The sequence below is a fragment of the Nerophis lumbriciformis genome, linkage group LG24 (assembly GCF_033978685.3).
Source record: "Nerophis lumbriciformis linkage group LG24, RoL_Nlum_v2.1, whole genome shotgun sequence".
Taxonomy (NCBI): Eukaryota; Metazoa; Chordata; class Actinopteri; order Syngnathiformes; family Syngnathidae; genus Nerophis; species Nerophis lumbriciformis.
Genome location: NC_084571.2, coordinates 15,224,509 through 15,250,747, shown reverse-complemented (window position 1 = coordinate 15,250,747; position 26,239 = coordinate 15,224,509). Strand labels below are relative to the sequence as shown.

Genomic DNA, 26,239 nt, shown 5'->3' with positions numbered 1-26,239 from the left:
TAAGGCGATTATACTTTTATATTATTATACCACTCAGTGGCCTAGTGGTTAGAGTGTCCGCCCTGAGATCGGTAGGTGGTGAGTTCAAACCCCGGCCAAGTCATACCAAAGACTATAAAAATGGGACCCATTACTTCACTCAGCATCAAGGGTTGGAATTGGGGGTTAAATCACCAAAATGATTCCCGGGCGTGGCACTGCTGCTGCCCACTGCTCCCCTCACCTCCCAGGGGGTGAACAAGGGGCTGGGTCAAATGCAGAGGACAAATGTCACCACACCTAGTGTGTGTGTGACAATCATTGCTACTTTAACGTAACTTTAATATTCTTACACCCACTGTTACAAGCGGCCCTCTGAGGGCAGCCATGACTGCGATGTGGCCCTCCATGAAAACAAGTTCGACACCCCTGATCTAGGCTTACATTTGCAGCTATTTCTTTAGATGTAAACCAAAAAATGTGTAAGACTATTGACAAAAACAATTATAGTCAGGGTGGTCTAAACTTTCTCGAATTTCACTGATGTCCACTGATGTTCATTGATGTCCCTCTGCGGTAGCTACGTATGGTAACTGCAGTTGCAGCGTTGCGCCACTATAGAGGCGCTATATCGACAGCAGTGCACCGGAAAGACCCGAAGAAGAAACGGATCGAAGCGTGTTTTTCCCCGCTACTTGGTGCATAACGTTGACCGCCGTAACGAGTGGATTTCTGCCATACGGAGCACGATACAGAGGGATCACTGGACTCCTATAGAACACTCCAGACTGTGCTGTGAACATTTTGTCTAAGCTAGTAGTGTTAGCTTCCTTTCCAACATTTTCTGACTAATTATAATAGATGGTTTGATTGAAGAATTGATTAGAAGTTTGCATAGGATCAGGTGGAGTTTCATGACGGTACAGATTGACTGGTACAAGGTCAACTAAAAGAAAGCGTTACAAGTACGTCGTGTTTGTTTGGAAAAAAAAAAAGTTTCCTCCTTGTCAGAGTAACGTTTAGGTTTCTCGCGTTGCAGATATGCCAGGCAAAATCAGCCGCTACTTTTTAAAGCGATCTGGTGAGGAGGAAAGTCAAGAGTCCGGGTGAAACAGAGCAGAGAAATGAACGTAACCGGCAGTTAAAATGTCATCATTCATGGTGGACATTTTTGTCGACAGAGCGCTTGAAAGCTGCTTCAAAATCATCTTGAGTGTCTCAAGCAAAAGTGGCCCCACCACACAAGCTAGGAGCCCATCAAGCGCTTAGGCCACAAGTGTCAAACTCAAGGCCCGCGACATAATTTTATCTGGCCCGCAAACACCTGGAAATAATATGTGTCAATAAAGTACTTCATATTTTCTCACTAAATGTAATGGATTTGCTTCATTTTCACAGAAAATATATATGAACTGCTTGAAATTGCACGCCTTTTAAACTTTAATAGTATCCATTATTGCAACCAATATGACAGTATATTATCATATCGTATTTTTCGGACTATAAGTCACAGTTTTTTTCATAGTTTGGCCGGGCTCCAGTGCGACATATATATGTTTTTTTCCTTTTTTATTATGCATTTTCGGCAGGTGCGACTTATACTCCGAAAAATAAGGTACTTTCCAAACATTTTTTGTCTAAATAAAAATAAATACTTAAATATCTGCTTGACTTGTGATTTTACAGAAAACTACCCATCAAATTAATACAAATGACAATACATTTTAAGGTGTTCTTTACAGCATATTACTGCACATTGCGTTAAAATTCTGGCGCATGATCATTTGAGCCAGGAAAAACCCTGAACTCTATTTCTCATCATGTCATTTTCTCATCTTGGAGGCCTAAAATTGTTTTTATTGTGTAACTACAACATTGATAGGATTCCTGTTTCTCTTTCAAACTTCCACAAACAGGTCCTTCTGGCATGGTCTCTTTTCTATAAGCACAATTTCTCACCTACCAATTACTTCATTTGGAACAATAGAGATATATGTTACACAAGTCCTCAACAATTGGTTCAAGAATGGTATTACTTTAGTGAGTCAGCTTTTCAGGCCCTGCGATGAGGTGGCGACTTGTCCAGGGTGTACCCCGCCTTCCGCCCAAATGCCACTGAGATAGGCTCCAGCACCCCCCGCGACCCCAAAAAGGGACAAGCGGTAGAAAATGGACGGATGGATGGAGTCAGCTTTTCAATAAGGTCAACTTATTAATGACCAAGAATTTCTCAACAATTTGAAAGTCCCTGTGACTCCCAAACAATTTGCCATTGTCTTTGATGCCATTCCAAGTGTTATGTTGTACATGGTTATTCCAATTGTCAATGATCTACTTTGTTTTGATCAGAAATATAACAGAAAAATCCGAAGCTTATTCCAAAATGATTGTGTGTCTGTCTCCTATGAGAATAATGTTGTGACGTGGTCTCTTCCTAACAGGTATTTACTCACCAACAAAGAGATTTCATTCAAAATCATTCATTGTTATTACCCTGTAAAGACTGTGATGGTTAGATACAAGACGGAAATTGATGTTACCTGCACCTTATGTAACATGCATCCAGAGACTGTTTGCCACCTGTTGTGGACTTGTGATCACTGTGGCGAGGCATCTGTCATTTCATCTTGGACAATATTCATGACACATTTGTGCTTTGTCTTAAAGATGTGCTATTTGGATTTACACAGTATGAGAAAAAACATGAAAATGAATTTTACCTTGGCCACCTCATTATACTATTGGCTAAGTTTTATATTCATAAATGTAAGCTTCTCAATACCCAACCTGTTTTTTGTGCCTTTAAAAAAAAGAGTTAGAACTTTACTTTAGAACACTTTCTACCTCTAACAACCAATTATGATGCTATGCTCCAAATTTAAAATATTTACAGAACTTGTGTTACTCTATAACTATTCACATTACTATATATATATATATATACATATATATATATATATATAGCGGGGGTGTATAATGTAGCCCGGAAGAGTTAGGGATACATGGGATTCTCGGTATATGTTCTGTTGCGTTTATGTTGTGTTACGGTGCGGATGTTCTCCCGAAATGTGTTTGTCATTCTTGTTTGGTGTGGGTTCACAGTGTGGCGCATGTTAGTAAGAGGGTTAAAGTTGTTTAAACGGGCACCCTCAGTGTGACCTGTATGGCTGTTGAACAAGTATGCCTTGCAGTCACTTGAGTATGTCTGCAGAAGCCGCATACAACATGTGACTCGGCTGGCAAGCTGTTTGTACAGGTTGTAGAGGGCGCTAAAGGCAGTGCCTTCATAGCACGCGCTTATTATTGTTGTTTGGGTGAAAATCAGCAGACATTCGAGAGAATAGTTGCTCTGAAATTCGGGAGTCTCCCGGAAAAATTGGGAGGGTTGGCAAGTGTGATGCTGTCAAGCGTCATTCATATAAAACTCGCGGGCCGCACATTACATTTTCATATTAAGGTGCGGGCCGCGTGTCTGAGACCCCTGGTTTATACATAGCACAAAGCAAAAAAAACCTTTGTAATCAGTGTTATTTCATTTTAAATTTCAAAAGAGTTTTGTGGCTCCCATTGTTTTCTTTATTTTGTGGAACGGGTCAAAATGGCTCTTTGAGTGGTAAAGGTTGCCGACCCCTGCCGTAATCGATAAACTGGTGTAATGATAAGTGTGACCAATAGATGGCAGTCACACATAAGAAATATGTGTAGACTGCAACATGATGGCAGTCATATATAAGAGATACGTGTAGACTGCAATATGACGGCAGTCATATATAAGAGATACGTGTAGACTGCAATATGATGGCATTCACACATAAGAGATATGTGTAGACTGCAATATGACTCAAGTAAACAACACCAACATTTTATATGTTCCATCGAAAATATAGAACATTACACACGGCACTCAAAAATCTATCAAAATGTTTTAGTACGACTTTGGTAAGCTATGAAGCCGCACCGCTTGATGGATTGTCGGAGCATTATGACTACCATAGTCAGACGTACTGTGCTGCAACATACGAGTATTATTATGGTGTGTCAATAAGCTTCTTCTTTTTCTCTATCTTCTTGTTATGGGACATTCATCCTCTGCTGTTGCCGTTTCTAATATAAAGTAGTGTAAAGTTCTTACTTATATCTGTCAGTAAACTTGCCATGAAAGCGCTAAAACATACCGGTGTAGTGAGTTTACATTATTCACCCAAGGAACTTTAGTTATTAGAGAGTTCCGGTCGGACGGTTTTTCACGGGACACATTTCCGGCGGATGAAGAGATGCTGCTCCATTATTGATTGAAGTAAAGTATGAATGTCATTAAAACCGTTAGCTCCATCTTTTGACACTTCTTCCACTCCCATCCTTGCACGCTACAACCAAGATGACGGGGACAAGACGCTGTTGAAGGTGAGCCACGTAAATAAGACCGCCCACAAAACGGCGCATCCTGAAGAGACTGTCAGAAAGCGGCTTGAAGATGATCTGTAAAACATCATGTATGCAACATTTTGACCAAAGAACCACCATCACATGTTATGTAGACCACAAGGAAGTCTTTCACATTTAGAAAAAGAAAAAAAAATGACCCCTTTAATGCGCCCTATAATCCGGTGCGCTTTATATTTGAAAAAACATCAAAAATAGACCCGCTCATCGGCAGTGCGCCTTATAATCCGGTGCGCCCTATGGTCCGGAAAATACAGTATATATATTTTACATTCTACTATAATTACTTTATTGAATCAACAACACCCTGGCGCTGTATTGCACTGTTTTTGTAGTTGTTTTAATTGTCCTTGTTCATATGTTTGTTTTTAAATGTTGAACTTTATAAATAAAGGTATATAAAAAAATAAAAAAAGATTTCCCTTCCTGGTTCCATGACCCGCCCTATCTTGCCTCTAAATTGGCCTGTCCATAATGTTTTGCCCTAATCTTAACCAATAATGACTCATCATAGTAAACCAGCCAACCAATCACGGATGTTCTTATACGTAAACCAACCAATCATCATTGATGTTACTGTATATTTTGTCCCCTGCCTGTGGAGTAGCTTCATTACGTAGCTTCCATTTTTAAGTCATTTTTAATGGAAATCCGTAGTTTTTATCATAAACCGTACTCATTATGGGAAAACCGTAGTTGTTGGCAGGTATGGCAAAGAGACGGATCAAGATTTTAACACATTGTAGGTCGGAAAAAAATTAAGAAAAACGGAAAATCATTTTAAAAATATTTTTACAGAGATAAAAAAGACGGATTTCCGACTATAGGGGGGGAAAAAATCACATGGCTGCTAATAAGAAGTTGGCTGATGTGCACGATGCTCCTTTGGGCTGCTGACTAGAAGTTTACCTGAGAAAGCGCAAGGAGAGGAGTTAACCACTTCATGTGGGACTTGAAGGTCTAGTCAACATTTATTCAAAAAGCAGGTCATGTCATCCAAAAGGAGGGTGAGGATATATTTTGGGTTATGAAAGGACATGAAGGTGTGGATCATACATGAAGGTAAGGCAACACACAAAAGAGTGAACTACTCAGTAATGTCAACTAGTTGTGAATGTTTGCACATCCCCTCCCACATACAAGGTCCAGAAGGAGCAGGACTCACGAGGGCGTCCACGTCCACGTCCACGTCCACGTCCTGCCAGGAGGAGTGAGGATGCCAGGAGGAGGAGGGTCGCCCTTATTGATTGTAGAGCGAGCGCTGCTCCCAGGGCATGGACTGGATGCTACGTGGCACGGGCGAAGGCTTGAGGGCGGGCGCTCCGTTGGCATGGAGGGAGTGGGCGATGGGGTTGATGGTGGTGAGCGGCCGCTGAGGAGCCAGAGAGAACGTGTCCTGGTGTTTGGGCTGCAGACACCACAGAAGAAAAAGGAGGAGGAGGAGGAGAGCACAAGTCAGAGGAGCACATTTCAGGAAGGAAACTTCTTGCAGGACTTGGTGGAATATTCAGGGATGTTCCTATCCATCTGTATCGGACAGATTCAGGGATGTTCCCATCCATCGGTATCGGACCGATTCAGGGATGTTCTCATCCATCGGTATCGGACCGATTCAGGGATGTTCCCATCCATCGGTATCGGACCGATTCAGGGATGTTCTCATCCATCGGTATCGGACCGATTCAGGGATGTTCCCATCCATCGGTATCGGTATCAAACCAATTCAGGGATGTTCCCATCCATCTGTATCGGACAGATTCAGGGATGTTCCCATCCATCGGTATCGGACCGATTCAGGGATGTTCCCATCCATCGGTATCGGACCAATTCAGGGATGTTCCCATCCATCGGTATCGGACCGATTCAGGGATGTTCCCATCCATCGGTATCGGACCGATTCAGGGATGTTCCCATCCATCGGTATCGGACCGATTCAGGGATGTTCCTATCCATCGGTATCGGTATCAAACCAATTCAGGGATGTTCCCATCCATTGTATCGTATCGGACCAATTCAGGGATGTTCCCATCCATCGGTATCGGACCGATTCAGGGATGTTCCCATCCATCGGTATCGGACCGATTCAGGGATGTTCCCATCCATCGGCATCGGACCGATTTAGGGATGTTCTCATCCATCCGTATCGGACCGAGTCAGGGATGTTCTCATCCATCCGTATCGGACCGCCTCAGGGATGTTCCCATCCATCGGTATCGGACCGATTCAGGGATGTTCCCATCCATCGATATCGGACCGATTCAGGGATGTTCCCATCCATCGGTATCGGACCGATTCAAGGATGTTCCCATCCATTGGTATTGGACCAATTCAGGGATGTTCCCATCCATCGGTATCGGACCGATTTAGGGATGTTACTATCCATCGGTATCGGACCGATTCAGGGATGTTTCCATCCATCGGTATCGGACCGATTCAGGGATGTTTCCATCCATCGGTATCGGACCGATTCAGGGATGCTCCCATCCATCGGTATCGGACCAATTCAGGGATGTTCCCATCCATCGGTATCGGACCAATTCAGGGATGTTCCCATCCATCCGTATCGGACCGATTCAGGGATGTTCCCATCCATCGGTATCGGACCGATTTAGGGATGTTACTATCCATCGGTATCGGACCGATTCAGGGATGTTCCCATCTATCGGTATCGGACCGATTCAGGGATGTTTCCATCCATCGGTATCGGACCGATTCAGGGCTGTTCCCATCCATCGGTATCGGACCGATTCAGGGATGTCACAATCCATCGGTATCGGACCGTTTCAGGGATGTTCCCATCCATCGGTTTTAGACCAATTCAGGTACGATACACTGGGGGTTCGTCAACGCCTCCAGTAGCTTTACATACAGTCGTGGTCAAAAGTTTACATACAATTGTAAAGAACATAATGTCATGGCTGTCTTGAGTTTGCAATAATTTGTACAACTCTTATTTTTCTTGTGATAGAGTGATTGGAGCACATACTTGTTGGTCACAAAAAACATTCATGAAGTTTGGTTCTATTATGAATTTATTATGAGTCTACTGAAAATGTGACCAAATCTGCTGGGTCACAGAACTTTCCTCCAGAAGGTCTTATATTTGTACATGTGATGTCAGATGAAACACAAATTGAGCTGTTTGGCCACAATACCCAGCAATATGTTTGGAGGAGAAAAGGTGAGGCCTTTAATCCCAGGAACACCATTCCTAGTGTCACGCATGGTGGCGGTAGTATTCTGCTCTGGGCCTGTTTTGCTGCCAATGAAACTGGTGCTTTACAGAGAGTAAATGGGACAATGAAAAAGGAGGATTACATCCAAATTCTTCAGGACAAGCTAAAATCATCAGACCGGAGGTTGGGTCTTGGGCGCAGTTGGGTGTTCCAATAGGACAATGACCCCAAACACACGTCAAAAGTGGTAAAGGAATGGCTAAATCGGGCTAGAATTAAGGTTTTAGAATGGCCTTCCCAAAGTCCTGACTTACGTGTGGACAATGCTGAAGAAACAAGTCCATGTCAGAAAACCAACATATTTAGCTGAACTGCTCCAATTTTGTTAAGAGGTGTGGTCAAAAATTCAACCAGAAGCTGCCAGAAGCTTGAGGATGGCTACCAAAAGCGCCTTATTGCAGTGAAACTTGCCAAGGGACATGTAAGCAAATATTAACATTGCTGTATGTATACTTTTGACCCAGCAGATTTGGTCACATTTTCAGTAGACCCATAATAAATTCATAAAAGATGCAAACTTCATGAATGTTTTTTGTGACCAACAAGTATGTGCTCCAATCACTCTGTCACAAAAAAACAAGAGTTGTAGAAATGATTGCAAACTCAAGGAAGCCATGACATTATGTTCTTTACCGGTACATGTGTATGTACACTTTTGACCACGACTGTGTGTGTGTGTACATAGATGTATATACATACATACTAGAGATGCGCGGTTTGCGGGCACAACCGCGGAGTCCGCGGATTATCCGCGAATCGGGCGGATGAAATTTAAAAAAATTAGATTTCATCAGCGGGTCGGGTCGGGCGATTGAAATTAAAAAAAATTAGATTTTAAATAGATTCAGGCGGGTGGCAGTTAAACCAATTCGGAAATATGATGTAGCGGCTAGCTACGGGGTGTTAGCCAATGGCTTTGGCTGGGGGGCGGGACTTCCGGGCAAGTTAGGGAAGTGACGTTGTTGACAGGAAGTGTTAGTTCGAGTTTTGCCGGGAAAGAGGGGAGACGCACATTGGAGCTGTTGTGTGGTTACATTGCATCTTATTACAATAAATACGAGACAAACGAATAAGTCTATGAGCCTACGTTCCTGGGAACATTACAATATATACATAGTTAAATGTTGTTACCCACATACGAAAAACGAGCAGGCACCTGCTGCATATGCCACAACAGAAGAAAAAAAAAAAAAAGAGATGGACACTTTTACGGAGCGGAGAAGGCCCCCGACGCCTCGCCGGGGTCCGGGACCGAGGCCCCTTCCCCCGAGAGGACCCCACCGGGAGCCGTAGCTGAGGCGATCCGCGAGAAGGGCCCGACGCACGTCCAGGGTCACTACCGCGCCCACCGCACCGACACCCCGCCTCGTCCGCCTTCGCCGCGGCTGGCGTCACGCGCAGCAGGTAAGCAGCTTACCTGCCCGCCACCCCCGTGGCCGGGGGCGCGTAACAGGGGTCACTCCGCGCGCAGTGCGCCCACGAAAGGGGTGGGGCTCACCCTGGTTGATATAGACAGCAGGACGGTGGCCATGGAAGTTGGAACCCGCTAAGGAGTGTGTAACAACCCACCTGCCGAATCAACTAGCCCTGAAAATGGATGGCGCTGGAGCGTCGGGCCCATATACCCGGCCGTCGCCGGCAGCGAGACGCGCTTGGAGGTGCGCTCAGCGCGGCTCCCATATGATTGCGCACTGGTGTGCGTCTGGGTCGTGACAACGTGGCACGCGAATGTCTGTGCTGCGTTGGATCAGTCTCCTTTCTTTAACAGGCAAAAGCTTTATAACCTCACTAATGCCTTGCATCGTCTATATTAGATATATAACAACGGGCGGGTGCGGGCGGATGGCGGGCGGATGCAGTTCTGATCAAATGTTAGATCGGGTGGATTGCGGATGGTTGACGACTTTCTGATGCGGTTGCGGATGAAATAATTGCCTATCCGCGCATCTCTAATACATACATACACATACACATTTATATCTATACATATATATATATATACAGACATACATATACATATACATATATATATATATAAATATATATATATATGTATGAATGTATGTCCATCCATCCATCTTCAACCGCTTATCCGGAATCGGGTTGCGGGAACAACAGCTCCAGCAGAGACCCCCAGACTTCCCTCTCCAGAGCAACATTAGCAACTTCCTCCTGGGGGATCCCGAAGCGTTCCTAGGCCAGAGAGGAGATGTAATCCCCCCATCTGGTCTTTGGCCTGCCCCGGGGTCTCCTCCCAGTGGGACGTGCAACGAGGACCTCCCTAGGGAGACACTCGTGAGGCATCCGCACAAGATGCCCGAACCACCTGATAAAATATAATATGATATATATGATCATGTATAGTAGATTTACATGATATATATGATAACATATAGTAGATTTACATAATATATATGATAATTAGATTTACATGATGTATATGATAATATATACAGTAGTAGATTTACATGATATATATGATAATATATAGTAGATTTACACGATATATATGATAATATATAGTAGCTTTACATGATATATATGATTATAGTAGCTTTACATGATATATATGATAAAACAGTAGATTTACATGATGTATATAATATATAGTAGCTTTACATGATAATATATAATAGATTTACATGATATATATGATTATAGTAGCTTTACATAATACATATGATAATATATAGTAGCTTTACATGATATATATGATAAAATATAGTAGATTTACATGATATATATAATATATAGTAGCTTTACATGATAATATATAGTAGATTTACATGATATATATGGTACTTAGTAGCTTTACATGATATGAAAATATATAGTAGCTTTACATGATATATATGATAGAATATAGTAGCTTTACATGATATATATGATAATATATATTAGTTTTACATTATATATATGATAATATATTGTAGTTTTACATTATATATATGATAATATATAGTATATTTACATGATATATGTGACAATGTATAGTATATTTACATGATATATATGATAATATATAGTAGATTTACATGATATATATATGATAATATATAGTAGCTTTACATGATATATATGATCAAATATAGTATATTTACATGATATACATGACAATATATAGTATATTTACATGATATATATGATAATATACAGTATATTTACATGATATATATATGATAATTAGATTTACATGATATATATGATCAAATATAATAGATGTACATGATATATATGATCATGTATAGTAGATTTACATGATATATATGATAACATATACCGTACTTTTTGGATTATAAGTCACTCCGGAGTATAAATCGCACCGGCCGAAAATGCATAATGAAGAAGGAAAAAAACATATACGTCGCACTGGAGTATAAATCGCATTTTTGGAGGAAATTTATTTGATAAAATCCAACACCAAGAATAGAAATTTGAAAGGCAATTTAAAATAAATAAAGAATAGTGAACAACAGGCTGAATAAGTGTATGTTATATGATGCATAAATAACCAACTGAGAACGTGCCTAGTATGTTAACGTAACATATTATGGTAAGAGTCATTCAAATAACTATAACATATAGAACATGCTATACGTTTACCAAACAATCTGTCACTCCTAATCACTAAATCCCATGAAATCTTCTTCCTCGGTGTCGCTTCTAAACAACTCTGCCAACTCCAAAAAGGTATGCGCCGCTTCCTTTTGCCGTTTTCTGCTGCATATTTCACTACGTCCAGCTTGTAATCTGCAGTGTATGATTTCCTTTTCGGTGCCATTTTTGTTCAGCCCTTCTCAGTTTTTATAAGTTACCGCCAATGTTGAAATGATCCATTTTTATAGCTACGGACGTAGTAGCAGGTAGCATCCCATGACCCACAATGCACTTCTGCCATGACGCACAATGCACTTCTGCCATGACCCGCCAAATTTTTATTGGTTGACGTGTGTGTGACGATTGCTGACATTCGCCTCGTCTCTTACGGGAATGAGATAAATAATATTATTTGATATTTTACGGTAATGTGTTAATAATTTCACACATAAATCGCTCTGGAGTATAAATCAAACAATGAAAAAAACTGCGATTTATAATCCAAAAAATACGGTAGTAGATTTACATAATATATATGATAATTAGATTTACATGATATAGATGATAATAATTAGTAGGGTACAGTAGGGTATAGTAGGGTATATAGCATAGTACGTTTTTATTTTTTTGTCATTGTGTTTGTTTTATGCCCTTTTTGTCAAAGAAAACTTAGTTTTTCTATGGCAAACACCCAAAATATGAAAAAGTTTCCCCAAAATATTACAAAGTGGAATATTCAAATGTGAAGTATTTTGGGCGATGACAGTTTTAAAGAGAAAAAAATCAGCCCTCATGGCAACTTTTGGTTATGAAAGAGTGGTTTTCTTGTTACATTTCACCTCTTTGTTTTTAAAATTTTTCAAATACTAATTTTACAAAGCGGGCCTTTACAGATGTAGCTGGTGCCGCACTTTGGACACATGTGTTGTCCGACATGCCTTGGCACGCAGCACAAGACCCAGACATGGTCATGGGAACAAAGGGCTCTATCATCTGCTAACGTTCCTGTCTTTTAGAACGTTTCTCCTGGTGTTAGTAGGCAGACAAGGAGAAAGCTTCTAACGGACGGTTCTCTCCTACCATTGGATTGGCGCTCAGCCTAGTGTATCCCAAGCTCATCTCCTTTACCTCAGGAACCAGGGGCTGGAGAAGAGAGTAGGAGGAAGAGGATGTAGTGCTGGAAGAGGAGATGTGTTTGGAGGAGGAGGAGCTCCTCATGTTTTGCTGGCTGCTCTGGGACGACACAGAGCTAGGACGGACCTGCGGGCACAAAGAGCGTTAGTGGAGACGGCCCCGGTCGGTGGAAAAGAGCTGCGGGGAAAGAAACAAACCTGGTATATCCTCCCTACCTGGTGGTCAGGTACAGACTGACTGGCCAGGCCACCACTCTGGCCTCCTTGAGACATGGGAGATACGCAGTGGGAGGGCAGAGCTTCCTGTTGACTGTGTCCTCCGTGCTGCATCATGGACGAAGCATTGTTCTGCTGCTGCTGCTGTCGGCGAGGATTGGCAGCGAAATTTGAACGCCGGCTGGTAGACTGAAACAGACGGAAAATGGACTCATGAGAATAACTCTCAGTATAGTTCAAATGACCTTCAAGTAGCAGCAGAGTGGAAAAACAAGTTGCCTCCATATTGAAACTATTAACATATAATCATATAAAGACAGAGAGTTTGCTAATAAATAGATGTGATGAAAATAGTACCAATCTCCCATTTTGAGAGATAATCAGGAAGCCACCACAAATCCCTCCCCCATCAACAACAATGCTAATCAAGCAGACTTGATGAGAGACAACAAAGACGACTTTGGGACAGAGAGAACGTGTCCTGGTGTTCGGGCTGCCGACATCACAGAAGGAGGATAGGACACATCAGAGGAGCACATTTCAGGAAGGAAACTTCTTGCATGACTTGGTGGAATATTCAGGGATGTTCTCATCCATCGGTATCGGACCAATTCAAGGATGTTCCCACCCATCGGTATCGGACCAATTCAAGGATGTTCCCATCAATCGGCATCGGACTAATTCAAGGATGTTCCCATCCATCGGCATCGGACCGATTCAGGGATGTTCCCATCCACCGGCATCGGACCGATTCAGGGATGTTCCCATCCATCGTATCGGACCGATTCAGGGATATTCCCATCCATCGGACCAATTAAGGGATGTTCCCATCCATCGGTATTGGATCGATTCAGGGATGTTACCATCCATCGGTATCGGACCAATTCAGGGATGTTACCATCCATCGGTATCGGACTAATTCAAGGATGTTCCCATCCATCGGCATCGGACCGATTCAGGGATGTTCCCATCCACCGGCATCGGACCGATTCAGGGATGTTCCCATCCATCGTATCGGACCGATTCAGGGATATTCCCATCCATCGGACCAATTAAGGGATGTTCCCATCCATCGGTATTGGATCGATTCAGGGATGTTACCATCCATCGGTATCGGACCAATTCAGGGATGTTACCATCCATCGGTATCGGACCAATTCAGGGATGTTCCCATCCATCAGTATCGGACCAATTCAGGGATGTTCCAATCCATCAGTATCGGACCAATTCAGGGATGTTCCCATCCATCGGTATCGGACCAATTCAAGGATGTTCCCATCCATCGATATCGGACCAATTCAGGGATGTTCCCATCCATCGGTATCGGATTAATTCAGGAATGTTCCCATCCATCGGTAAAGGACCAATTCAGGGATGTTTCCATCCATCGGTAAAGGACCAATTCAGGGATGTTCTCATCCATCGGTATGGCTTGATGAGACTTGATGAGACAACAAAGACTACTTTGGGACAAATGATGATCCATAAACGTCTGTTTTTGATGATCTACAAGTGAGCTAAACAGATTCAGCTTCAGTCAAACACTAAGCATCATGTAGCAGTATTGCTAAGTGCTAAACAAGATATAGAAACGCGATAAAACGTCAGCTTACTGTACAATGTCTGCACTCACTGGGATAAAGACTGATGGGATGTCCACATGAAGAAGTAATCATGATGCACACGAAGGGTTAACGAGGAGAAGTCTCCCTGCAGACACTGTCTTCAGTTGTGTGTGTTTGAAAATTTGAATGTTACAGACAAACAACTTCTAGACCAATGGCTACATCCCCCTAATATCCAGATGAGAGGCATGATTTCTTTGGAGAGCCAAGTGTTTGCTGAGGTTCTACTTGGTGAGAAACGTTTGAGAAGCACTGATCTAGCTTTTAGACTGGCTGATCTGCTATGTTTCTGCTCTGTGCCCGCTCTCCACCACGGTTCGTGTCTGGAGCGATACCAGCTGGGATGAGGTGCTAGCAGACTGAGTTGTGAGCCGGGAAGAAGACCACTCCCATGACTATCTGTTGGCTTCTCAATGGATTGTATTGAACACTTCAAAGGATCCGCCTTATAGGCCAAGTATATTTAACACCCCAGGAACTTGACTTGGCAGACTGTGCTCTCTTTGTTCTAACGTAGAAAATAAAAGAAAATGCAACAAGTATACCCCCTGACATCTGGAAGGGCAGTCCCTACGTCTGTGCTACCTTCTCAAGGTTTTAAGTTTCTTAACGTAGGAAATAAAGGAAAATGCAACAATTATACCCTCTGACATCTGGAAGGGCAGTCCCTACGTCAGCGCTCCCTTCTCAAGGTTCCTTCTTTTCCCCCAGTTCGGGTCTGTGGAGTTTGTCCTTGGATCAGGGCATGTTATTGTACGTTTGAGAGGCACTTGTGATTGGAATGATATAAATGCATTTTTGGTTGACTTATCCAAACTGACCCCTACACAAAGCAAGTCAATTCCGATGAGTTTGCTCATATGTCTTTTCTTCCTGTCAGTGTCACCAGAACAATTCTGTTTTTCAAACCCAACCATAGCCTCTTTCAGAAGTGCTCATGAATCTGAGATGTTTCAGACTGCAGTCTGGACGCTCGTGTCACGTTCATCTCACCCATTTGTCATCGGAAGGTGACCAACGTCACAGTTCTTTGCTAAACTACACGGTCGTGGTGAACCAATCAGCAGACAACAAACTTCTCAGAACAGACGTTTAAGTAAAAACCCCACAAACATTCCTTACTCTCTTCCTTTTTAGTCCCCTACACAAAATAAGTTGTTTGAGAAAACTGATCCCTGCAGAACATCCATCCATCCATCCATTTTCTTCCGCTTATCCGAGGTCGGGTCGCCGGGCAGCAGCCTAAGCAGAGAAGCCCAGACTTCCCTCTCCCCAGCCACTTTTGTCCAGCTCCTCCCGGGGGATCTTGAGGCGTTCCCAGGCCAGCCGAGAGACATAGTCTTCCCAACGTGTCCTGGGTCTTCCCTGTGGCCTCCTATCGGTCGGACATGCCCTAAACACCTCCCTGGGGAGGCTTTAGGGTGGTATCCTGACGAGATGCCCAAACCACTTCATCTGGCTCCTCTCGATGTGGAGGAGCAGCGGCTTTACCTTGAGCTCCTCCCAGATGACAGAGCTTCTCATCCTATCTCTACTGAAGAACCCCGCCACTTGGGGGAGGAAACTCATTTCGTCCGCTTGTACCCGTGATCTTGTCCTTTGGGTCGCTACATCTGTAAGTACAAGTTCTACTACTAAGTTCTACTCTACTATGCAAAGCCAAAGCCGTTTATCAACAACACCCATGTTGCATATAGTGTTCCGCAGGGATCAGTTTTGGGTCCCAAGTTTTTCATTTTATATATTAATGATCTGCGTAATGTCTCAAAATGCTCAAAGTTGGTCTTATTCGCAGATGATACAAATATATTTTTTTCTGACAGTAACTTGAATAGAGTTATTGATACAATCACTTCAGAAATGAAGAAAAGGCAATCATTGTTCAAAAGGAACAAATCGTCTCAAAATTTAGGTCCAATAAATATAATTATATTTGGAAATAGGAAGATAAATACACAAATACAAATCATGATTGAAGAGATGAACATTGAGCGAGTTGGGCAAAGTAAATTCCTCGGTGTAATAATTGATGAAAAATATGAAATGATCAAGAAATATTGGAGTGCTGGCAAAAGCAAGACAAGAGCTAGATGGAAAACTATACGATTCACTCATTATCCTTAAATTACTGTGCAGACGTTTGGGGGAAACAATTATAAAGCCAACATACATCCCTTAACAATCTTACAAAAACATAGCATGATCCATAATGCGGGGTTCAAGGAGCACACAGATAGCTAAATTTTAAGGTTAAAACTGTTAACATTTCTTGATTTAGTGGAATATTTGACAGGGCTTATCATGTTTAAAGCAAAAAGTTATCAATTGCCAGCAAATATTCAAAGTGTGTTCATAGAAAGATGTGGGGCACAACCTCAGAGTACAAATGTTTAACCAACACGTGTACAGGGATATTTCACATGTCTTTACTGTGTATATATTTGAACAGCGTTTATGCTGTGTATAAGGTGTATTTATAGTATGTTGTGTAAAGGAAATTTCACATTTCTATGAAGCTCAACATCACAGTCAGATGTCTAATGGTTTCAATCTCAAATACATCTTGTATTTGAGATTGTTTATAGGGTTAGGCGAAATAAGTGCTCAACTTCAGCCTAAACCCTTTCGGTCTGGAAAATTGTCAATTTATGAACTCGTGGATGTAAAACTGTTTGTTGATTTTGTTGACCACTGACCGAATAAATAATAAACAAACAAACAAACATATACCGTATTTTTCCTACTATAAGTCGCAGTTTTTTCCATAGTTTGGCCGGGGTGCGACTTATACTCAGGAGCGACTTGTGTGTGAAATTATTAACACATTACCGTAAAATATCCATCCATCCATTTTCTACCGTAAAATATCAAATAATATTATTTAGCTCATTCACGTAAGAGACTAGACGTATAAGATTTCATCGGATTTAGTGATTAGGAGTGACAGATTGTTTGGTAAACGTATAGCATGTTCTATATGTTATAGTTATTTGAATGACTCTTACCATAATATGTTACGTTAACATACCAGGCACGTTCTCAGTTGGTTATTTATGAGTCATATAACGTACACTTATTCAACCTGTTGTTCACTATTCTTTATTTATTTTAAATTGCCTTTCAAATGTCTACTCTTGGTGTTGGGTTTTATCAAATAAATTTCCCCCAAAAATGCGACATATACTCCAGTGCGACTTATATATGTTTTTTTCCTTCTTTATTATGCATTTTCGGCCGGTGCGACTTATACTCCGAAAAATACGGTATTGAGTTATTGTAAGCACCTTGTTCTGGGCAAATTGAGTTACAGTATGTAGATCCAGATGAATGTCATAAAATGTGGTTCAGAGGAAACTGGATGTTAGTCCAAGTTAACTATGTAAAAACGTTTATACTTCTTCCCATGACCCTTTTGAGATGTGTTGAATTTAATTTAATTTTCTTTTCTTTTTTAAATAATAATATTGCCATTGAGCACAAGACTGTTCTCTGGAGATATGCATGTATATTATGTATGGAACTGACTAGGACGTACACAATAAACAATCATGCTCTTAAACTGAAGAAAATTCAACTGCGCTTGCACAAAGTCCTTGAAATCGGAAGCTATGTTTACTTTCTTAAAGACACTGTGTGACGTCGTGTTCAGTTCACTCCACCAACCAATTCCGTTCATGTTAGACATTGCTTTGTTTTGGTAACATGAACGTCCACATTAAAATGATGACAAGAGACACAACATGGTTAGGTTTGGCAAACCCACGGAAATGTTTCTGTCAGTGAAAGGCAAACCAAAATAAGCAAAACTGTATACTACACATCTCTTTCTAGAATATAACAGAACATCCTTATTATGACCATGTTTGGAATTCATGTTTACGGATGTATTTCAAACAAATGAAATCTTTGGTCCACCAAAAAGGTTTTGACCAATAAAACTAAAATGACATTTGGATTTATTAGATTTGACATCCCAGGTTTTTTTCGACCTTATAAATAAACACACTAATTAGTGGGAGTGCTTGAAAAATCACGTAACATCCAAATCGCAATTCTTATGATTGTGAATCTATTAATAAATGTTCAAGAATCGATTTTTAAAAAGACCACAGCTAAAGAGATTTACAACCTATTACCTGTTTTGAAAAGGTTCCGTTAGCATTTATTTACCAAATAATATGTTGCAAGAATTGGTTCGAATCGCTCATCATCCCAAGGATTGGATTTTAATTGAATCGTGAGTTGTGAAAGACACCAATTAGCCGACAAAGAACAAAACAAGACCACAGGTTCAATCGAAAACAAAAGCCGTATCAAAGTGTTGAGAGGGCCATCGCACCCCCGGTGCAACTTGGGAGTTCACCTGAGTCACCTGGCAAGCATGTAGTCAGCTCCTTCCAATCATTTTAGATAAGATAAATATTCTGAATTTATTTCATCCATCCATTCATTTTCTACATAATCTTATTTATCTAACCATGTGAAATATAACTTACTTCACTAAATATTTATTTTAATGTTATTACTTATGGAGAATATTGTGAATACATTGAGTACAGGAAGTGATAACAACTGCTCTGTTTTTCGAACATGTTGAATAGAGAAACTGGAAATTGTGATGTATCATGTTGTATACATGCATGTTCCAAATAAACTCAAACCTTGAAGCCTATTTGCCTATTTTAGTTAGGAAGAAGATCCGGTACCAATAGGTACTGACCCATCCCGCACTTCGAGTGTCATCATCATCATTCGTACCAATTCTGACTAAGATCGAAATTTGTAGAACACGGCTATAAATGTTGAACATGTGGCGAACCATCGGATCAAAGTTTGGCATCATGCCACGCCCACATCTTAAGGCATACGGCAATTTATTATTGCCCTTCTGCGTAGTGTCTGTCATCTGATCCCAATCTCATTTGGTCAGAACCCCTAAGAGTTTGTTCAAGTATAACCTCTGCCTGACGGAAACCAAGATGGCCGACTTCCTGTGTGTTTTCAAATATGAGTTTTAGAGACATTGACGTGCGTCTTGTCATTATAGACGCCTACAGATATTTTAGTGACGATACATAAATTTAGGGCAATTTTTTTCCTATTTTTAAAGGTGGTGCGAGAGAGACATTTTTTTTAGTTCAGGACTCCTAAAATATCAGACTTTTTGCCGGACCGGACAAGCTTGCAAAAATTGGTGAGTTTTTGTGCATGTTCAGTCCAACGTTCCCTCTTAGATGCGCGCCTGAGCAATTGTGCACTGCTAACACTAATCTATGGTGTGCACAAAATATAATCCAACCCGAATCTTTAACAAAATAAACCGGTAACTATTTGCTCTGTAGGATTTTGCAATGAACCTCTGTGACAGGTGACAACAAGCAGACTTCCATCCATCACTTTATTGAGCTAAACTGTTTATATTTGGCTTTAACCGCACCGACAACTGCGTTTATGGCCACATAAAAAGTGGGACAACTCCATTACCACGTAGAGTGTAAATGCCGGGTTGTAACACTATAATTCCTCAATCAGATGTGTGCTTATTACTCTACTGTCATTTATTAAGAATGTTCATTTATGGATATTAATCATGAAATTATGTTACTAGAGTACAGAAATGCACATCAAAAGATATATTTTACAGACAAAGTTAAAAGGATGTACGGTACACTTTATCACATTTACAGCTCATTGTGCAACATGTGAAGGTTTTAAGGGGAACTAAATGTCACGTCTGAAAGGGGTACACATTCTTTCCAAAGCAGGACACCCACCCAGACATACAATACACATACAAGTACATCGCTCATTAAAAACAAGATTTTTTTGTTATTTCGAGTGAAAATGGGCCAAATCATCACTGATTGTAATAAAACATTTAACGTGTTATTAAGTCAGGTTTGAGATAGGTGTGCTCAGGGAGTTTCTGTGTTTGCTCACACATGAAAAGTTGGTTAAGGCTCTCAAAAATGCGATCAAAGTGGGAGAATAATAATAACCGAAAAAATAAACCATTTCAAGCGCCTTTACAGCTTTTTGCTGTTCGGGCCCTAAATACAGAGAGGGTATTACTGGTATATTGGTTGTAAATCAGAACCCTTGGTTCAAATGAATCACAGTCCAGTAGACTTCCTCTCACACAAACACACATTCCGACTCACTCACACCAACCTGTTTTTTGGGCGCCGCGCTGCAGCGATGCTGGGCCAGGTCCAGCATGGTTCTGTAGCTCTTTAAGCAGGACGGGCAGTTGAATCGGTTCTTATGAACCAAGCCAAGGCACACACAGACACACAAGACACATATAAATGTGGATTACAATACTTGTGGGGAACTCCACCAGACTTCTAACCACTAACAATGCTACTGCTTACTCAACCACATCTCTGGACGAGGGCTGGGCGATGGTATGACCGATGACCCTGATCGATCTAAGATTGATCACAGTGATTAGATATGGCAGAAGTGTCCGTTACAGCAGCCAATCATGCTCGGCTTTTTCCTGCTGCACTTCCGCTAGAAGTAAACAGAGTCATAGATACGAGCAGAATGACTCAACTTGGAGCGAAACATGCAGAAAAAATTTATATTAGCTATTAATTTGGAGTTATTTAGGGCCCTATTATTTACGCTTTAATGGAATTGGCTGATAAAAACGGTATCTACTATTAAAGTTGACGTAACGTGACTGAAACGCTGTCATTGTGGGGAGACGGAACGTTTGTGGAGGGAGATCCTATTTACTTCACAGACACTGACCTCCATGGATCCAGGTCAGCCAGGGGCCAGAACTTTAGCCAAAAGCCCTGCACCCTTCTCAGGCCAGCTCTCCGCCCGCCTCTGGGTTATGGACACTTTGACCTCCAAACACTCGTGTGCGGACAAACTACAGAACTAATTTCAGCTCCCACCCAAATGACTTGACCTGTCAAGTGATATGCTTCTTCTTCGTTTGGATAATGATGTTGATTAGAGGTGTAACCACTATACAGATGGGCAGGTGTTTAACAGCCAACTGACCAAGCTCTCATCCACAGCTGCCAGACCACGATTATCATTAGGATGGCGGTATATGGGACAGGATGTTATGATGTGGTCTGCAGTCTGCTCCTTTGCACCACATTCACATGCCGCGGATGAATCCATACCCCATTTGCCGACGGCAGTACAAAGGCGATTAAGCCAAGCAGGTCTGGGAAAGCATATTCCCGCTGGTGATGTACTGGCCTCAGGGATGTAATCATGGAGTCTTGAAGAGTTTTCTCGCCATTCCATGTTCCATTTGTAGTCCGCCCAGTTTCTTCCACTGCCGTTTGACTGGTTAAAGTCATTTAGCAATTCCAATACAGCAGGGACAAATGGGCGTCTCGATTTAAGCTGACGGTGTCCTCTAAGAGGAGGAGACAGAAGCCGGTCATGAAGAAGGTGTCCAGGCTCCAGTGCTCGGCGTGCTAGAGACAGTGTAGATTTCTTGCGACGAAGCTCAGATGGTTGAATACCTGCTAAGATGGAAAGATTGTCTTTTGGTGTGGGACGCAGGCATCCAGTCACTAAACGCAAAGCGTCGTTAGTCAGCTTATCTATGAGACGAGTGTGAGCACTACGACACCAAGCAGGTGTGCAGGACTCAGTGGCAGAGTGGACCAATGCAAGGGTGGCTGTACGAAGTGTAACACCGTCAGCACCCCAGCTAGATTCAGCCAGTCCTCTCAAAACCCCATTTGCCGACGCCAGTACAAAGGCAATTAAGCCAAGCAGGTCTGGGAAAGCATATTCCCGCTGGTGATGTACTGGCCTCAGGGATGTAATCATGGAGTCTTGAAGAGTTTTCTCGCCATTCCATGTTCCATTTGTAGTCCGCCCAGTTTCTTCCACTGCCGTTTGACTGGTTAAAGTCATTTAGCAATTCCAATACAGCAGGGACAAATGGGCGTCTCGATTTAAGCTGACGGTGTCCTCTAAGAGGAGGAGACAGAAGCCGGTCATGAAGAAGGTGTCCAGGCTCCAGTGCTCGGCGTGCTAGAGACAGTGTGGCTTTCTTGCGACGAAGCTCAGATGGTTGAATACCTGCTAAGATGGAAAGATTGTCTTTTGGTGTGGGACGCAGGCATCCAGTCACTAAACGCAAAGCGTCGTTAGTCAGCTTATCTATGAGACGAGTGTGAGCACTACGACACCAAGCAGGTGTGCAGGACTCAGTGGCAGAGTGGACCAATGCAAGGGTGGCTGTACGAAGTGTAACACCATCAGCACCCCAGCTAGATTCAGCCAGTCGTCTCAAAAGCCCAAGGCGTGTCGTTAGCTTTTTGCGCAGTGACTCCAGGTGTCGGCGAAACGTGAGTGCCCTGTCCAACTTAATGCCAAGATGTGTTGGTTTGGCAGAAAAGGGTAGAGGACGTCCATCAAGAGTGATGTTAAGCTCACGTTGTGCCTCCCTGTTGTAAAGGTGGAAGGCTGCCGTCACCGTTTTGGTTACACTGAGCTTCAACTTCCATTACTGGAGATAAGTGGATAAGGTCGCCAAGTCCTGGGTATGAGACCCCTCTAACTCCTGCCAGTTTTTTGCACGATGTATAATTGCCAAGTCGTCTGCATATGCAAACTTTTTGGCAGATGTTACTGGCAGATCATATGTGTAGATGTTGAATAAGAGGGGAGCCAGGACTGATCCCTGAGGGACGCCATTTCTCAGACCTCGCAACCTGCTTTTTGAGCCATCACCAGTGGTAAGGGTGAAACTGCGGTTTTGGACGAGTTCCATGATCAAAGAGACCATGTGCCTGTCTGGCAATAGGCGCAAAAGCTTGCAGGTAAGGCTACGGTGCCAAACGGTATCGTAAGCTGCTGTTAGATCAACAAACACAGCACCTGTTTTATTCTTGGCTGAGAAGCTGTCCTTAATTTCTTGAGTCAGGAGAGTAACTTGATCCACGGTTGATCTTCCGCACCAAAATCCAGCTTGCTTTCAAAGCACATTTGACAGTAACTTGCCACCCAAAAGCCATGTGACAACTACTGTGGACAGTATGGTCACCAGTTGCCGGTTGTCGACACGAGGGCCGATGCCTCGTCTTAAATACCGCTAAGTGTCACGGCAGGTTACACCTCCTTTATGTTGGGTTTTGTTAGTGTTCTTTGGTATTTTGTGTTAGTTCCTGTCCTGTGCTTTTATTTTGGCGGCTCTTCTGGCTTTGTTGGTGTTTCCCCGTGGCTGCTTCACTTCTGTCTTAGAGCATTTCCCCTTACCTGTTTTCTGTTTGCAATTAAGACTATTTAAGTCGATCCTTTTTCTACCTTGGTTGTCGATACATTGTTATCGATTCTCTATTCACTGGTGACTACAGACAATCCTTTTTCATGCTGCGCTCTACTTTGTGGATGCCGTCTGCTCCACATTTCATAGTAAGTGTTTTTTGCTGTGTTCCAGCATTTTGTTTTGTGTCTGTCAGAGTCCGGCCATTTAGAGCACTTCCCTTCTGCTCTCGCCTTTTGTTTCTGCTTCTTTAATTAATAAATACCCCTTTTTACTTCACGCTGCTACCTCGTTCATCTGCATCCCTAAATCACGACAACCTACAGCGTCTTACACAAAGCACTGTTTGACATCGCTTGACACTAAGTTAAAGACAAATCAACACAATACTATGGTTTGAACAGCAGTGTTAAAATAATAACATCTTTGTTTTGCTTATTGTTTTTTCTCCAATATTAATCTAGATCAGATGGTATGAAAAAAATGAATCGTGATATTTTTGGGGGGTCATATCGCCCAGCCCTACAACGCTGGACGGACATTTCTCCCATCAAAAACAAATTGAAGACTGCAGAGAGAAAAACAAAAGGCATGCAGACAAAAGCCAAATACATTTCTACAGTATAAACCTTTGTTTCCTGCAATCATCTTCAGTCTTTTTATCAAATAGTCTCATGTTTGTTTGCCTAGGAACAGTTGATAGGGGCCACATAAAGCTGGCCCCCTTTGCACTTCTAGTGTGCATTTACCACGGGTTAGATCAGGGAACTGCGTTCGATTGAGCAAATGTCACATCTAGACAATGAGGGCAACAAAGAAGCGAATCAAAAAGACAGCGGTGGCCGAGCCAGGCTCCACATCTTAATTCCGTAGACAAAACTTTGAGTTGCACATACCAGATAGTCAAAAAGTAGCCAGTAGTCATGACAAAACCAGTAGACGCCCTGTCTTTTGTCTTCTTCTACTTCAATTAAGTTGCATGCACAAAGACGTTTCCACTGATAATAGGTATGACATGGTTCTCATTTTAGGCCCTTAACCAGTCCTTGGAACCATTTTCCCCCGTAGAATCATTCATTCCGATTTGAAAACACAACGACTTGTAAGATATAGACTTCTTTCAGTTACTACATTATTTGTTTATTTTATTTGTGTAGATCTCCTTTTTAGTGACATGCCCATCGTGTGTTTTTCACCTATTTGTTGGGAACGCTCAAGACTTAACCCAGATCTGATCGGCACGATTGGCTCAGCTGAGAATGATCAGTGAAATATGAAATAAGGTCCAATCTACCGCTTGATCAAGAATATCATTAACAAGGTGTCTGCTGGAATGCCCAACTTTGTGAATCAAACAGTTGGTGAGTTCTTTGGAAGGAATGAGACAATATTGTTGTCAGAATGCTAGATCTTCACAAAACAAGGGCATGATATTATATGTCCATATTGGAGCGTCCTGACAGAGACACTGCTTTTTGGGTTCATTGGTAAACCCCAAGAAGTAGGCCACCTTCAAGTGTCACAAGGAGAAATCCTCCCTCGGGCATACCAATTACATGGGTATAGGTGTTCTCTACCATGTCTGTACAGTTAGAAGTCATGACTGTAATTGTAAACCAAATAATGAACATCATCAATGTAATAGTCCTTATATGACACCTTAATACAAACATTAGGGCTGTACGATTGCGATTTGATTTGTATGTTTTACACATTTAAATGCATACAATTGTGAAAATAAGGACTGTCAGTCAACATATTCTTGACAAACTTTAGAACAGCGATGTAAAACAGGTTTGATACGGCCCGCAACCCGCAAGATCAGTTTGTCAAGTATAAAAATTAGCTGCATTTTTTAAATGAACGAAACTGCAGTTATAAATGTGTCCACTGTATGTCGCAATAGCAATTCAAGTGTAACCCTCGTCACACATGACATGTTTAAAGCCACTCTGGACTGGCTGCTTAGTAGCTCCAGTAAGCTGCTCCTGTTGTGGCTGACAGCAGATGGCGGCAGTATCAACGCACAATACCTTTCTTTCATTGTGAATTATCCACTCAACGGATAAAATAGGAAATGTAAGATGCGAAGGCTTAAGACAACTTGACCATCATAATTGTAGTTAGAATTCCAAGCAGCGTTCACAATTGGTTGACGGCACAATGTGCACCCTGAACTCCATTGTAAAAATGTGTGTTTCTACAGTTGTTTGTTCTATTTTATTCTATGCTTAAATCCATCATGTTCACATTGGTTAAGTTTGTTCTTATGTTAACTTGATTACGGCTGTGGTGTCATTTTGACAATTGTTTTGTTTGTATTATAATATTTGAACGACAATAATTGAATGTGTTGTGGCAGTTGCGGATTTCACCAATGTAGCTGTTTTAGGAAGCGATTCGATTGCTATTCCAAACACGTCTTTAATGGTGAATCCTAAACAGAAGAGCTTAAAATTTAATGGCTTTGTAAAAACAGAGACTAAGTGTAAGTAAACGGACGAACGAGTGAGAATGTCGTGATTGCGCAATGGCAATAAACAAAAAGACAACCCATCCATCCATTTTCTACCGCTTATTCCCTTTGGGGTCGCGGGGGGCGCTGGAGCCTATCTCAGCTACAATCGGGCGGAAGGCGGGGTACACCCTGGACAAGTCGCCACCTCATCGCAGGGCCAACACAGATAGACAGACAACATTCACACTCACATTCACACACTAGGGCCAATTTAGTGTTGCCAATCAACTTATCCCCAG

General features: G+C 42.0%; 1 protein-coding gene across 5 annotated transcripts in view; it reads right to left on the bottom strand.

The window, feature by feature from the left end:
- Positions 1-5,374: 5,374 nt before the first annotated feature.
- LOC133620289 (uncharacterized) overlaps positions 5,375-26,239 on the bottom strand; it is a 56,369-nt gene continuing 35,504 nt past the window's right edge. The window contains exons 4-7 of one of the 5 annotated variants that reach the window (XM_061981643.1): positions 20,401-20,490; positions 12,587-12,793; positions 12,336-12,515; positions 5,375-5,830 (exon numbers count right to left, since the gene is read on the bottom strand). In XM_061981643.1, the coding sequence (XP_061837627.1) occupies positions 5,663-5,830; positions 12,336-12,515; positions 12,587-12,793; positions 20,401-20,490 (645 nt within the window). In that variant the 3' untranslated portion in view covers positions 5,375-5,662. The remainder of the gene's footprint in view (positions 5,831-12,335; positions 12,516-12,586; positions 12,794-20,400; positions 20,491-26,239) is intronic. The other 4 variants (XM_061981644.1, XM_061981645.1, XM_061981647.1 and 1 more) reach the window with 4 other exon arrangements.